The 14,664-nt window shown below is 55.7% G+C and overlaps 1 protein-coding gene across 1 annotated transcript in view; it reads right to left on the bottom strand.

Moving 5' to 3' along the window:
* The window catches only part of SHB (SH2 domain containing adaptor protein B), a 106,572-nt gene extending 93,568 nt beyond the window's left edge, over positions 1 to 13,004 (bottom strand). The window contains exon 1 of the mRNA XM_004580966.4: positions 11,874 to 13,004. Coding sequence (XP_004581023.2) covers positions 11,874 to 12,584 — 711 coding nt within the window. The 5' untranslated portion in view covers positions 12,585 to 13,004. The remainder of the gene's footprint in view (positions 1 to 11,873) is intronic.
* Positions 13,005 to 14,664: the final 1,660 nt, after the last annotated feature.

Genomic DNA, 14,664 nt, shown 5'->3' with positions numbered 1-14,664 from the left:
CACAGCAAATTAAGCCTCCACCTATGGCACCAGCATCCCATACCTGTGCTGGTTCAAGCCCCAGCTGCTCTACTTTTGATCTAGCTCCCTTTTAAGGTGTCTGGGAAAGCAGCAGAAAATGGCCCCTAGTGCTTAGGCCCCTGCACCCACATGGGAAATCCAGAAGAAGCTCTGGACTCCAGGTTTCAGATCAGCCCAGCTCCAGCTGTTTGGGAGTGAACTGGTGCATGAAATATCCCTCTCTGTAACTACTTTTCAAATAAGATTCTCCCAGTTAGAGCTAGATAGGCAGCATAGACCACCCCACATATACCTAGATAGCCCAGCATCGGGGTCCTGGAGGAGGATAAGGAGGACGAGAGGAGGAGGCCGACACTTCTCAGGAATGAGGTAAGGCTTTCCTGGCTACAACCCACTCACCACATCCAAATCCATGGAGCTAATACCCAGTTATCTCCCTTAGGTGTCAGGAGGTGAAGTTATAATAAGCTGCAGACGAGAGGTATCATGTTATGAAGACGCGCCTTCTCCATCGTGATCATAATCGCCGACGAGATCTAGACACAGGCGGGAGGAGACGGAGTCCAAATATTTAAGTCTGAAAGGCACCTGAAGAAACACAGACAGATCACGAGCAAGCAAGAGGAGAGGATGTCCAAAACACTCTAGTTGCTTAGAAAACAAAATTGCAACCCTGGCCTGTACCATGCAATCACACTGCAGACAGATTAAACTTTCAAAGTGAGAAAGGAAGGGTGGGGGAACCCCTTGCAGCATTAGCACACAGAATGAATGGCAAAAGGGTGGCTTTTCCATATGGTACGATCAAGAAGGGCTCCAACAACAGAAAGTAATTCACCTAATGCAGCAGTCAACAGACAGAACCACAAAACCAAACACAGGGGCTGGTGCCAGGGTACAGCCGGCTCCACTTGCAGCACCAGCATCCCATATGGATGCTGGTTTGTGTCCCTGCTGCTCCCCTTCTGATCCTGCTCCCTGCTAAAGTGTCTGGGAAAGCAGCTGAAGAGGGCTCAAGTTTTTGGGCCCCTGCACCTACTTGGGAGACCCAGAAGAAGCTCCCAGTTTCCAGCTTTGGATCAGCCCTGCTGTGGTCATTGCAGCCATTTGAGCAGTGCATCAGTGGATGGAAGATCTTTCTGTGGATCTGTCTCTTTTCTGTAACTCTGACTTTCAAATAAAAAGAAATCTTAAAAACAATCACAAACTTTTGAAAACCAGCAGGTAAACAGCTGTCTCCTTCATCTACAAGGTACTCTGTGTGGAGATGGATGGCCAGAAGATGGATGATTCTAGAAAAGCAGCATGATCGGTCAACGCCGGTCTCCACCTGTGAGCCCAGACACCACAATTTAAACTGCATTAGAATTCCCAGGGTTGTGTGAGAACAGGCGTGAACTCGTGAAGTCTGGAATACAACCTGAAAGCATGCATCAAGACTTGCGCTGTCTGATCCAACAATTCGCCTTCTCGGAATCAATCCCAGGGAAGTAATCACAGACCCACACCAGGAACGGAGCCACAAAGGTGTTCATTTACAGCGCTGTGGGGTTAGCAAAAACCAGGGAGAGCTGAAATTGGCAGCCAGCACACAGTGCAGCTGTCCAGTGGCTGCTGTCAAATGTCCAAGATGAGGTAGGCACTGATCAGTGAGTGTCTTCAGGAGAAATGAAGACAAAAATACGCACAGTATCAATTTTTACACAGGGAAAGATGACGAGATGGAAAGACAGAGAAATGTTAACACTGGCTTCTCTGGGTGGTAGAAGTGGGGCTGGTTTCTATTTTAACTTCACTTGTCTGTGTTTGCTCTAACAAACTTGTCTTAACTTTATTACAAGAGGGAGACAAGTGACCAAAGAGATAAACACTGAAATACATCCCTAAATCTAAGCTCACCCTGCCCAGGAGAAAGCAGGCTCGGTGCATGACCACCTGGCACCAGCACCATGCAGGATGGCAGGTGAGGGGCTGTGTCATTCCACAAATGCCCCACAGTCCCCACATCACATGCATGGCTGTGGAATGCACTGGAGGGATTACAGGGCTATCTGGCTCTCAGGGCACGCATGCTCTACAAAACAGTGAAGTCCCATCGTCCCCAGCTCCTACGCATTTTCACATTTAGTTTCACCACAGCCTGGAGAAGCTTTGGGGGGGTTCCACCCCTCACAGCTCTGTGTGCCGCATACAGATGAACCCCAACAAGCGGGCAGCGATACACCACCATCACTCGGGCAGTGGTGTGCTCACTTCCCCTTCCCCAGGTGCCTGGCTCAGCCATGCAACACTCCACTCCTGCTCCCTTTCTCCATCACCTGCAGCTGCAGCACCACAGCAGGCCCAAAGCTCTGGCCACAATGAGTGCACAGAACAACAATTGCTCCACCCAAGTGCTGTGGACCAGATTCCTTCTGCCTGGGGCGCCCAGTCTGTGCCTCCCTCTGGACCTGCCCTTCCTTGCTCACTTCTTCTCCTGAACCCCTGGGGATCTGGGGCCACCCATCCCCTCAGTGCATCCCACCCTGTGTCCCCAGGACTCAGTCGCTTAACTGACCCCCTCTGCAGAGTTGCAGCTGCCCCTTTAGAAGCTTCCCCACCCTGTCAATGGCCACCCCCAGCAATACTTTCTTACATTGCAATCGTCAGAGAAGCCTGTAGTCCTTGTCTGATGACACTTTCCCACCTGGGCTCCTTTTGGTACCTGCTCTCAGCTGGGCTCAAGGGGTCTTATCCCCTTCACCCCATCCTCCCTTAGGCAGCTAAACCCAAGACACAGCCTGCTAACCCTGGGGCCAGCCGGCTCTGAGCCACAGGGAGAGAGCTGGCTCCTCCGGTGCCCTGGGGCCAGGCCCTCCAGCCTCACCTGCCCCAGCACCTGCTCAGCTCACTTCCTCACTCACTTATGCTTAGTCTTGCGCTGCTGTTCCCTGAACCTCCCAGGCCTGGTGCTTGCTCTGTCTGGAATACTCTTCTCCAGAAGCCACTGTGTGACCCTGCCCCTAAGTCCCTCGGCCAGCCCTATGTAGCCCAGCTGCTATGTAGAGCAGCCCCTACCCTGCCCTGTAATGGGCCTGACTTCTCCCCCACATGCCTGGCCCCAAACAACTGGCCTTGTGTTCAGGAGAGCATGGGAGGTTCTGCCCTTGCTCCCTGTTAGGGTCCCAGCCCTTGATTAGAGCAATAACTTGCATGGCAGTGATACATGAGGAAATCAGGACAAGGGGCTGGGCATGAGCCCCTGCGGTGCAGCCAAGGATTTTAGGTCCGACTTGTGGGTCATGGCTCAGGGATGGCCCACCCTGCTCTCCCCATTCTCCCAACCCCTCCAGTTAGGAGGAAGGCAGGATTCTCCTGGAGCCCCATCCTGACCATTACTCTGCAGGGCTGCTTGGAAAACACTGGCTGAGTCATTCCTGGGCTCCGCCTCTAACTCTCTCTGAGTCCCTGGATCCACCTCCCAGATCCTTCCTTGCTGCCTAATGGGAAATCCAGAGAGATCCCCTCAGAGAAAATGGACAGGAACTGAGTGATTGAGAGGAAGGCGCTGGCAAGTGAGAAAGCCCAAATGCTCAGGAAGCAAATGCCTCTGAAAGTGAAACATTAATAGAAATATTACTGGAAAATACCAAACAGGAAGAGGAAAAATTCCACTGTGGAAGCAGGGACCTCGGCTGAAGTTCCTTAATCGTCTGGGCCAAGTGTTCCAGAATCAAAACACAGAGAGAGACGGAAATCAATCAGGCTGTCACTCTTCCTGTATCCGACGTGCTGGTCGAGCCACCTCATACCACCCCAGCGCTGAGGAACTCGACACGCAGGGGCTGATGTGGAGAGGCAGGCTGCCAGCTGCAGCGGGACCAGCAGTGTGGCGGGGCCCACTCCCTCCTCCTCCCCACCTCCTATCCACCAAGCCTCTGCTGTTGTGGGTGCGGAAGGGGGCGTTTCAGGGGCCAGCGATGGGCTGCAGCCGGGGAGCAGTCATTTGGGACACTGGCTGTAAAAGTCAGTCACTCACACTGTGGCAATGGAGGTCTCTCCCAAAGATGAAGTCAAGCCTCACGCAAGCCGTGGAACCTTCAGGCATGAGTCTGGGCAGCCGGAGGTGGTACCATCTGGCAGTCAGAAGACCAGACTCTGGGGCAGCAGGGGTGGGGTGGGGTACTGTTGTGTTGCAGCAGGGGAAGAAGGTACAGCCTACAACACCAGCGTACCACATTGGGACACTGCCTGCTCCACTTCTGATCCAGCTCCCTGCTAACATGCCTGGGGAAAAAAGCAGAGGGTGGTCCACGTATTTGCTCTTATACCCCTGTGGGAGACCTGGAAGATGCTCCTGGCTGCAGACAGGCCCAGCTGATGCAAGATCTCTCTCTCTCTGTGTACACAAATATGTCTCCCTCTTCTCTCCCTACTTTTCTCTAACTCTGCCTTTCAAATAAAGATGACCCAGCTCTAGATCTGGCCTCTCAAATCCTACCTCTGTCATCTCTGGCTGTGTGACCTTGGACAAGTTTATAAACTTTCTATGTCTTAGTTTTCTCACATGTATCAATGAGAACAATAACAACACCTAACTCAAAAGACTGTGAGAAGTGAGTGACATGGGGCAGCACTTGGTTGAGAGCAATGCTACCATGATTACTGTGGATGGTCCCTTGATTCAAGTGCCTTTTCTCCTCCAAGAAGCCTTCCCTACTTCCTTGAGCTAAAACAAACCCCTCCCCGCCCCCCACGATTTCCTGCCTTCTCCAGGTCAGTGCAATCAAGATCCTGCCTGGAACAGCCTCTATGCCAGGTCAATCCTCAGCTGACCCGTGCCACTGGGTTGACTAACAAGTTCTGTCTGAGTCCTGCAGATCTGGTGGCTCACTTCAATGTGTGCCAGAAGATAAGCCCCTTCAGGGTAGACACCTCTCAGCACCTGGCCCATCCCTGCGTCCACATGGCTCCTGACAGCAGCCTGTGCACAGCACTTGCTCAATCAACACAGGCCAGAGATGCTCCAAAGGCACAGGCCACTGCAGCCTGTTTCTGCTTTCCAGGTAATGTGAGCACGCGCACACACACACAAACCACCCCTCCCCACTTCCCCTAGCATGACATCCCAGCTCTGCTGCACATGAACCTGCTGAGCTGCCACTGTCCCACAGGCCATGACTTCCTGGCTGTCCCTACGCCAAGTTCAACTCCGCACAGGAGGAAGTGTCTGACCATGAGCAGGTGTGGCTTAGCTGAGGGATGGGAGGAAGTCATACCTGCTGCACATTTGTTCTTGAGAGCTGACCTTTGGGGTAAGTCACAGGACGCAGGAAGAGGGTGGGCACAGGTTCTGTTGTGTGTGTGTGGTACAGTCAAGGCCTGGGGTCATCAGCCATGTTCTGAGATGTTGTATTAGACGGAGGAGCCATCTGATCTCCCTGGAGAAAACTCAAGCTCCTTGTGGCTGAGGGTTGAGGCATCATCCATATTAGCCCCTGGAGCAGACATGCACACACACACACCTGCCAGTCCTTAGATGGCAGGGACACTTGGTGTTAGAAGGAGAAGACGTGACAGTTACAAGAGATGTGGTCTATGCAGCAGTCCCTTGGGAGGTGCCAGTTCTGTGTGTGGAATTTCTCTATAAAATGACTCCAGTTCTGCTTCAACTGCCATGGCCCAGACTGGAGGGGGATTATCAGGGCAGAGGGACCCACCTTGCTGCACCCCTAGAGCCTGCACGCTCCCTTTCAATGGTGGGAATCATCAGGATGAGGCACGTGTGCTCTGTGTTCAGGCTGCCCGGTATAACCCTTGCTCCGTACTCTGGCAGGCCATTCACATTTCTAAGCCTTGGTTTCTTTACCTGCCAAAGGGGGTGGATAGGAGAGAACCTTCAAAAGCTTGTGCAAGAATGGATTAAAAGTTTATTTTGGGGGGGTCCATGTTTATGGTGAACTGGCTAAAGCTGCTGCCTGTGAACCTACCATCCCATATGGGAGTGCTGGTTAGAGTCCTGGCTGCTCCACTCTCTGGCAAAGCAGTAGTAGGCAGCCCAAGTGACTGGGCCCCCAAACCCAGGTGAGAGACATAGAAGAAGCTCCTGGCTTCAATCTGGCCCAGCCCTGGCTGTCATGGTGGTCTAGGGGAATGAACCAGCAGATGGGAGATCTGTGTGTTTGTGTGTACCTCTCCTTCTTTCTCTCTGTAACTTGGCCTTTCAAATGAAGAAGTATATAAATATTTTTCTTAAAAACATTTTGTTTAAGTGACCAGTGAAGCCATCAGCCTGCAATGCCAGCACCCTACACAGGCACCAGTTCTGGCCCTGGCATCTCTGATCTAGCTCCCAGCTAATATGCCTGAGAAAAGCAATGGCAGATGGCCCAAACATTTGAGGCCCTGCCAACCATGTGGAAAACCCGGATGGAGTTCCTGGTTCCTGGTTTTGGCCTGAATCAGCTCTAGTCCTTTCAGCCATTTGGGGAGTAAGTCAGTGGATAAAAGATCTCTATTTTTTGCTATAACTGCTTTTTAAATAATAAATCTAAAAAAATTATTTTGGTATGAGAAACTTTGAACCTTATGCATACATAGTTATTTCAGAATACTCATCTCCAGCTTTTGTGCCCCTTGTAGCAGGCAGACAGCACCGAGGCCGTGGGCAGCTGCCTGGATGCCTGCTCTTTGCTCCTGTAACCAGACCTTTCCCGACTTCGGCCGATCTTGTGACCCGCTTTAGGTAACGATGCAGGAAAAGGGACCCCTGTGTACTGGGCTCCAACGTCAAAGAACCTCAGGCATTTCCACCGTCTTGTAACCATAGGCCACCACCCATAGGGTCACGAGCTGGAAAATGAGGCTCCACTCAGAGTTGCACTGTCACAGCCCAAGGCCATCCTAAACCAGCCAACCAAACATGGAAGGCAGCCCCATGCACGTCAGCAAGCAAGCCCAGCTGAGACCAGAACAACCATTCAAGAGGTGCAGGCTCCATCCAGGGCTGTGATCTGCCCACAGGTCAGCTGTCTGATCTTGTGAGCGAAGTCCCACTGCACGGCAGCTATCTCCCCTCATCTCTGCACTGTCTCCCTGTGACAAGGCCTGCGCTGCAGAGCAGTGATAGCGGAGCCTAGGACCGGCAAGCCTGAAGCTATTTACTCATTGGCCCTTTAAGGAAAGTTTACAGATATTGGCTGGCAAGAAGAGAGTTTGGGGTGATTTGTTCAGCAGCTACAGCTGAAACAGCCTGTGGGGAGCAGGAAGCCTTTTGTCCCTCCCAGGGAGCCCTGGAGCTTGTCTGTAGCATGTCTCCCATTGGCTTCCAAGGCATGGGAGACAGCAAAGGCAGAAAGGACCCAAGCCAAACAGCAGCGATGGACCAGGTCTGGGTCTGGCCCTTGCCTCTACCGTCAAGGACACTGTCAGAGTTGGAGATTGCAGCTGTTAACCAAACAGGAATGACTGAACTCTCCTGTCTGACTCTGGCTTCCAGCAAGCCCCCACAGGACACCAGTGCTCTTCTCTGAAAACGAGCAAAAGGCAAGTCAAAAGTTCTGGCAACTGGGCATGCAGGGGAACACTTTCTTCCCCGGATAGGCTCCATTCGCCATTCTGTCCCTGCCCCACTGAGCCTCTAGGCTTCCGGGGTGGGGGGCACATGCAGGGAGTCATGGCTAGTGATCTGATTCCCATTCATCCTTGCAGAGTCAGCAGAGGTTGCCTGCTCCAAGAAGCCCTCCTGGGCTTCCCAGTATGCAGGTGGCTCACAGCCTGCTGTGTACTCCTGGGCTCTAGCCCTCAGCAAGCTGCAATCCCCCCAGTCTCTGGCTGCACCTGTCTCTCTGAACAGCCTTGAGTGAAGCTAGTCTGGTTACCCCTCAGAATCCACAGGGGACTGGGTCTGCGACTCCCCATGGACACTCAAATCCGAGTCCAGGATATCAATATTTACATATAACCTGCACCCATCTTCCTATATACTTTCTCTAAATTGCATACTCTAAATGACTTTAAATCCTTCTTACGGTATAAATGTTATGTAAATAACTGCTGTACTGGATTGTTTACAGAGCCAGCAATCCAGAAAAGTCAGCCCTTGTGTTCCATCCAGACATACTTCCCCTTTCCCTCCCACCAAAAATATATATTCTGCCCCATGGTCGCCTGAATCTGCAGATGTAGCATTACAGGTCCAGAGCGCCGACTACCCCTACTTCTTCCCTGGAACACTGGCTGTCAAGTATGCCTCTCTGAATTCCCGTGTACCAGACAGCTCCCAAACTGCTGGATGCTCAAAAACAGAAAAAGTTAGCCATGCTATTATTTATTCTGTAACTCTGGGAGACGTGTTATTTAACTCCATGCTGTGGATGCTGACAAAATAAAAAGTGTCGGTGCACATTAGCATGTGTTTAAACCCCTGGGGAAAACTGATGTCAGGCTTTATTTAATTATGATTAAAAAAAAAAAAAAAAGCAGCAAGATTTCAGCAGAAAACCCAACTGGACAAGACCTGGCTGAGGGAGTAAAGATGGGGTGTTAGAGCTGGGAATGGGAGCAGAAAAGGACTACCAAGTTTTTCCTATAAAGCACAACTTGAACGAAAGGTATTCTAGACCCTGTTGCAATGTCCCTTTCTCTACCGAGCAACTGGGGGTACTCTCCACCTTGTCCTTGCACTGCACAGATCGCTCCCCTAACTCCCAGCCCAAGCCCCTGGATGAGGAGGGCAGCTGTTTCTGGGGAGGAATGTCCTCGGCTATGGCTCTGAGCACATTCTTCTCTTGCACCCCAATTTTTAAGAGCACCCCATATGGGGCCAAAGTTGGGACCCCACTTCACAGCCATCCCCAAGCAAGGCCATCCATAGCGTAAAAGCTCTGATCTGTGAGCACACGGCCCACACTGCAGTCTTCTATTCATGTGTACACACACCTACTACCCTTCCACATACACACATGCTTACTGTGACAAGGAAAGCCTTCTGCAGCCCCTCCTTGGAACCCCACCTGTGTCTCTGGGTCCAGCTCTTACCCCAGATTCTCAAGGCAGAAACACCAGGAAACAAGTTACCAAAATACCTGCAGCCCAGATGGCAGGCCTGGGATCCAGTCCCACCTCCTTCCCCGGCCTACCTTCCTGCTGTTGCATCTGTGAGGAAGCAGAAACTGGCCCCAGGACCTGGGTTCCTGCTCCCTGATTCCGGCCTAGCTCAGCCCTGGCCATTATGGGCACTTAGGGAGTGTACGGAGGATGGAAGATGGCGACCTCTTGCTCTGTTACTCTTTCAAATAATTCATTCATTGAAAAAGAAAAAAAGACAAAAAATTAAAAGATGCCCAAAACCACACACACAAGGGGCCTGGCACGCAGGCATTTAACACAGAACTTAAGAGTCTGGGACTCTTACCGCACACCTCATCAAAGCAGGCTGGGCTGCAGCCCAAGTGGAATGCTGGGAGCAGGTGCCCCTGCATCCATGGGTGAGGGGCAGGGTCAGGACTGGAGCTGCAGTAGGCCTGGTCTTCCTGGCTGGAAATCCCGTCAAGAGTAGACTCCCTCCAGACTGCATGCAGTGAGGATGGACAGGGGATGACCGGCCCAGGATCTGGAGGTGGCCACACACAGAGGACAGAGATAGGGCAGCAACAGCCTCTGCATCCCAAGTGACCTTCTGACATTACAAAAGTCCCAGGGCGAGGAGCCAGAAGTCTCCACTACATTGCTTAAAGTACGGTGCAAGATCAGCAGCCAAGAGTCTCTGGGAACTTGTGAGAAGGCCAACTCTCAGTTCCATTTGCCCCCAGCACCCACACAGGGTCAATGATACACCATTCCAGCCAAGCCAAATCCCTTTCCACCACTCTCTGCTAAACAAGTGCCTCCTTCACTCAGGCCTGCTGCCCCTCTACCCCACCCATTCCACACACTGTGGCCTGCACCTGTGCTTCTTGAAGCCACAGGCTCTCTCTTGCAGCCACCCCTGGTGAGCACCCCTTTTCTAAGACAATGGCCCCACCCCTGAAGTGTACACCCACCCCTCATTCTAAAGCTGCCTTTCACACAAGGTCTTCCCCCTCAAGTCATTGACCTCGACTTCTGCGGTCATGAGCACTTTCTTGGTGAGGCACCACTTGAAGGAACACTGTTTCACCCATTCTAGCACACAGCGGCCTCTGTCCCAGCATTCATCACACAGGTCACCTCAGCCAGAGGCCCTGCTCTAGTAGCAACTGGCAGGGCAAGGGACCCAGAATATCCACAAGAAATATCTGGTGATGGACTTAAGCCAAGTCCTCCGTGCACTTAACATTCTAACCATAAAACACACTGGATGCCAAACAGTTTTGGTTGCAACTTTGGGGGTAAAATGTACTGAAGTTCTCAAAGCTGTGAAGGATGCCTTCTGGGAACCAGCCGAACCTTTGGAGGTGGGCACAGAGTTCTGGCTCCTGGTCTGGGGTGGTCATGGGAAACAAAGGTGGAGGGGCTGCAAGGGAGAGGTCCAGGCTTCCCCAGTCCCTATGACAAACAGCTCCTGGGCCATTCCCAAGACTGCCAAGAGCCTCTTGGTACCTCAGTACAGGCCCAGCAGCTCCCAGGGAATCTGTCCCCTCTCTTGGGCAGCTTCTGAGTGGCCACCTGGCTCCTAGTTCCCTTGTCATGGAGGCATGGCATTCTGGGCTAGGAAATTACAGACAGGTTTCCCCTAAACTGGTTCCTGGGAGAGAGGTGCAGGTGGTCCATGCCACCCTTGGCAGACCAATGGGAAGGGTCCCCTAGGGTCTCTGTAGGGAGTGGGGACCCAGAGCACACAGAGGAGGGGTACCCTCTTACTCCTCCCTACTGGAAAAGAGCACACAGAGGAGAGGTACCCTCTTACTCCTCCCTACTGGAAAACAAAAAAAGGGATCCCTTTCCAAGCACCAGCTGGCAGGTAGGAGCCTGCTTTCCTCCTATCACCCAGACCTAAAAAGAGTCCAGACTCTTCAATCGGTCTCCCCCAAGCCAGGCCTGAGCCCAAGTTTACCTCGGGGAGAAGAATGTTGGGAGAACAAGAGAGGCAGTGGGCTCACAGCCACGCAACCCTGCCCTAAGCGCCCGTTGCTCCCACTGGGCCTCAGATTTAATCAAAACACTGCCTTCCACCAGAAGTAGACAGAACAAGTATTATTTTATGGAGGAAGGGAGGACGTCCCTAGAGTGTGAAAGGAGGAGGGAGGGACGTGTGACGGGAGTGGAGCCCGGCTGCAATTAACATGCCTGCTTCAAAGGAGGGGTCAAGACGGGCTGCTACTTGGGCAGACTGATGTCACAAGGTGCCCTCAGCCTAGGGCAGGGCGGTGGGGGTGGAGCCAGGAAGGATGAGGATGGCAGGAGGACCCCCAAGAGTGCAGGCGTGTAGTGCTCTAACACGGGGGTTTCCGCGGCAGCTCTTTAGTACAAAGGGTCGTCCGGATTTGGAAGCTGGCACAGGGGTGGGAGGTGGGAGGCAGGACGGGGGCAGTTAAGAGGGAATGACAGAGATTTAAAGTCAGTGCTACAGAGAAAGCTGTGCAAAATAGGCGAGTGCTTAGCCAGCTCTGGTGGTTCCCATTCAAATGCGTGTGTGGGGTCGGGGGCAGAAGCACACCAGAGTAAACGCCTTCTAAGTCGGTGACAGGTCGGATTACGACTCAACCGGCGCGCAGAGTCCTAGTACTTCCAGCAAGGCGCCCTGAACCAGGCGCCCTCTTGGGCTGTGGACTCAAACGGGACAATCTGAGGGCACGCGAGTCCTAGTCCGACGTGGAGGTGTGGATTCGCGTTCCCCGCGCGCAGCAGCAGCAGCAGCCGCTGGTGGGGGGCGAGCCCACGTAGCGTCTTACCTTGTCTTTCTTGCCGGCTCCGCTCTCCTCCGCGGCCGCGGCGGCGCACTTGTTGAGCAGCTTCTTGCCTCCGCAAGCCGTCGGGCTCCAGGTGCGGCCGCCGGAGCAGGCGCCCCCCGCAGGGTCCCCCGCGCCGCCGCCCGCGGCGCTCTCCACTTTGATGAGCCGGTGCTTGGGGGAGATGTACCGCACCTCGGCCGGCGTGGCTGGCCGCCGCTCGCTGCTGCTCCGGTAGAGGTGCGGGGAGCCGGAGGACGACGACGAAGACGCGGCGGCGCCGGCGCCGGAGGAGGCGCAGCAGCAGCCCGCGGCGCCCGACGCGGACGAGGCGGAGAAGGCGCGTTGGCCCCCACCTGGCTCCCCGCCGCCGCCGCCGCAGTAGTCCAGGCGGCACATGGCGCGCAGTTTGCGCAGCGACGAGCCCGGCCCGTTGTAGGGGTCCTCGAAGTCGCGCTCCTTCTGTGCGCGGTAGGCGCGAATAAGGTCGCTCGTGCTGCCGCTGTCGTCGGGCAGCGAGCCCGACGAGGCTGAGAAGCAAGAGGCGGCGGCCGGACCGCAGGACGCCGAGGCCGTTTGCGGCACGGCCTGCGGGGGTTGCGAGGGCCGCTCGCCCCGGCGCCGCTGCTCTCGGTAGTCCGGCCGCGGCGGCTGTGGGGGGCTCTTGGTTTTGCTGCTGCCCAGGCTGAAGTACTTGTTCAGCCACTTGGCCATGGCGAGAGGCCGCCTAGGGCCGCGGCGCGGGTGCCGGGTCCGCTGCCGCGGCCATTCGGAGGGCAGCGCTGCCGCCCAGGTCCCTCGGCGCCCCGGCCCCCCGGCGCGGGGCGTCCGGGGCGCCCGCTCCAGACGCCAAGTTCAACTTCTCGCCGCCGCCTGCCGGCAGCTCTCGGGCTCCGGCAGCTGCAGCACCGCCCTCCGCCGCGCGCCGCCCGGGCTTCGGATCTCGCGCCCCTCGCGGGCGCGTCTCATGGGGTCCCGGCCCTCCGCTTCGCCGAGAACGGGAAGGCCCGGACGCCCCCCGCGCTCTGGCCGTGCGCCCCGCCGCCACGCGCGCTCCTGGTCCCGTCGGAGCCGCAGCCTCCGCCGCGGCAGGGGATCGGCTGCTGCTGCGGGGGAACTTGGCGTCCTCAGCACACCCCCCACCACCACCCTTCCTTTGCCTCCTTCCCGAAAGCGCGAGCGAGAGCTCGGCCCTCTCAGCTAACGAGAAAAGCGAGCTTAGAAGAGAACGAGCGAGCCGTGAGAAGGAGGCAGCGGCGACCGCCCGGAGCTCGCGCGCCCGTGCCCCGGTGCCCGTCCCGGCGGCGCCTGTCGCCTGCCGCTGCCGCCGCCTCCCAAGCCGCCGCGTGTGTGACACTCGGGCGGCCAGCGCCCGCCCCGCGCCGCCGCCCCGCCCTCCCCGGGCCCGCGCGCCCCGCCTCGCCGGCCCGCCCCCGCAGGCCCGGCCCCGCCTCCAGCCCGCGAGCCGGAGCGCCGCCCTCGGGGCGCCCGGGTCCGCTCCAGCACGCGCCACCTCCCGCGGCTGTCCCGGCGCCAGCCCCCGGGTCGTGCCAGTAGGCGCGTTGGGGTCCCGCAGCGCGAACAGCTCCGCCTCGGGTGAGAGGGATCCGGGGTGCGCCTGCAGCGCGCCGCGGCCGTGCCAGTCCGCAGTCCCCCAGCCCCGGGACTGGAAGCGCTGTGTCCCCCTCCCCCTCAGCGGGGTCGGAGGGGGTCTCCAAGAATGGAGTTGAGCGGCAGGGGCGGATGAACGCTGGACCTGTCTAGTTCGCGACGCCGGTGCGTGCTGAGGAAATGCGCTGCGGAGCGCCCTAAGGGACAGAGTGGCTGTGTGTCACCCCCCTTTCTTAAAGGGACAGAGACTCCGGTTCAGCCCCCCGTGCGCCTGGTCTTTGGAGAAATTTATGCTAATAGAGATGGATTAGCAACCCAGATGACGGATGCGGCCGGGATAGGCGGCGGCGGCTGCACGGGGCACCAATCGGAAAGCAGGACTAGGGGGGCGGTCGGAATGTTTTCTTACCTTTTCACCCCTGAGGAAGTCGGCCCTTTAACCCGGGTTCCCTGCCAACCTGGCAGAGCGAGGCTATGGGAGCCTTTAATGAGGTAGTAGGCGGTGGCTGGACTCCGGGTCAACCACGTGGAGAAACGAGGCCCAGAGGACGCTCATGGAGGTGGACTTGGGTTCCAAGTCTTGAGGGTGCTGGCGCCATGCTAGTGCCATTCCGTGTTTAGTCTGGTTTTTTTTTGGTGACTTTCGCGGGTACTTACAAAAGGCTGAAGGAGGAGGTGGAGGTTGCTGAGTGTAGCAACTCCCAAGGTCAACACCCATGGCAGGCCTCATGCTCCATGCTGATAGGATATGTGGCTGCCAGGAGCTGAATGCCACTGTGATTCCCGCTGGGGCAGGCCCCCAAAGTGTGGGTGTCTGAGGATCTAAAAATGTTGACTTCTAAAACCGTAGCCCAGTTAGGTGCCCTGTGTTTACCATCTGTGTGCCCTGGATGGGTGTCTGAGGGCTGTGCTGGCACCACGGAGCCACTTGCTGAAAGCAGGACTGCCTGCCACTCAAGCCAGCTGGTCAGACTGGACTGTGGATTTTGCAAACCATCCTGGCATCCTGAGACCCTCACAGTCACAGAAAACAGCACCGGTGACTCAGCCTGTCCTTGCCGAAGTAAATACAAGTCTATTTATTTAGTAGTTCAAGGAAATCATTTAAGAGGTAGGTGTGTGTGTGTGTGTGTGTGTGTGTGTGTGTATACTGTGTCTGAAGAAATGGGGAGGAGACCTAAAG

Source organism: Ochotona princeps, chromosome 14 (genome assembly GCF_030435755.1).
Source record: "Ochotona princeps isolate mOchPri1 chromosome 14, mOchPri1.hap1, whole genome shotgun sequence".
Classification (NCBI taxonomy): domain Eukaryota; kingdom Metazoa; phylum Chordata; class Mammalia; order Lagomorpha; family Ochotonidae; genus Ochotona; species Ochotona princeps.
The sequence above is the reverse complement of the archived record's forward strand: the minus strand, read 5'-3'. Positions and strand labels throughout refer to the sequence as shown.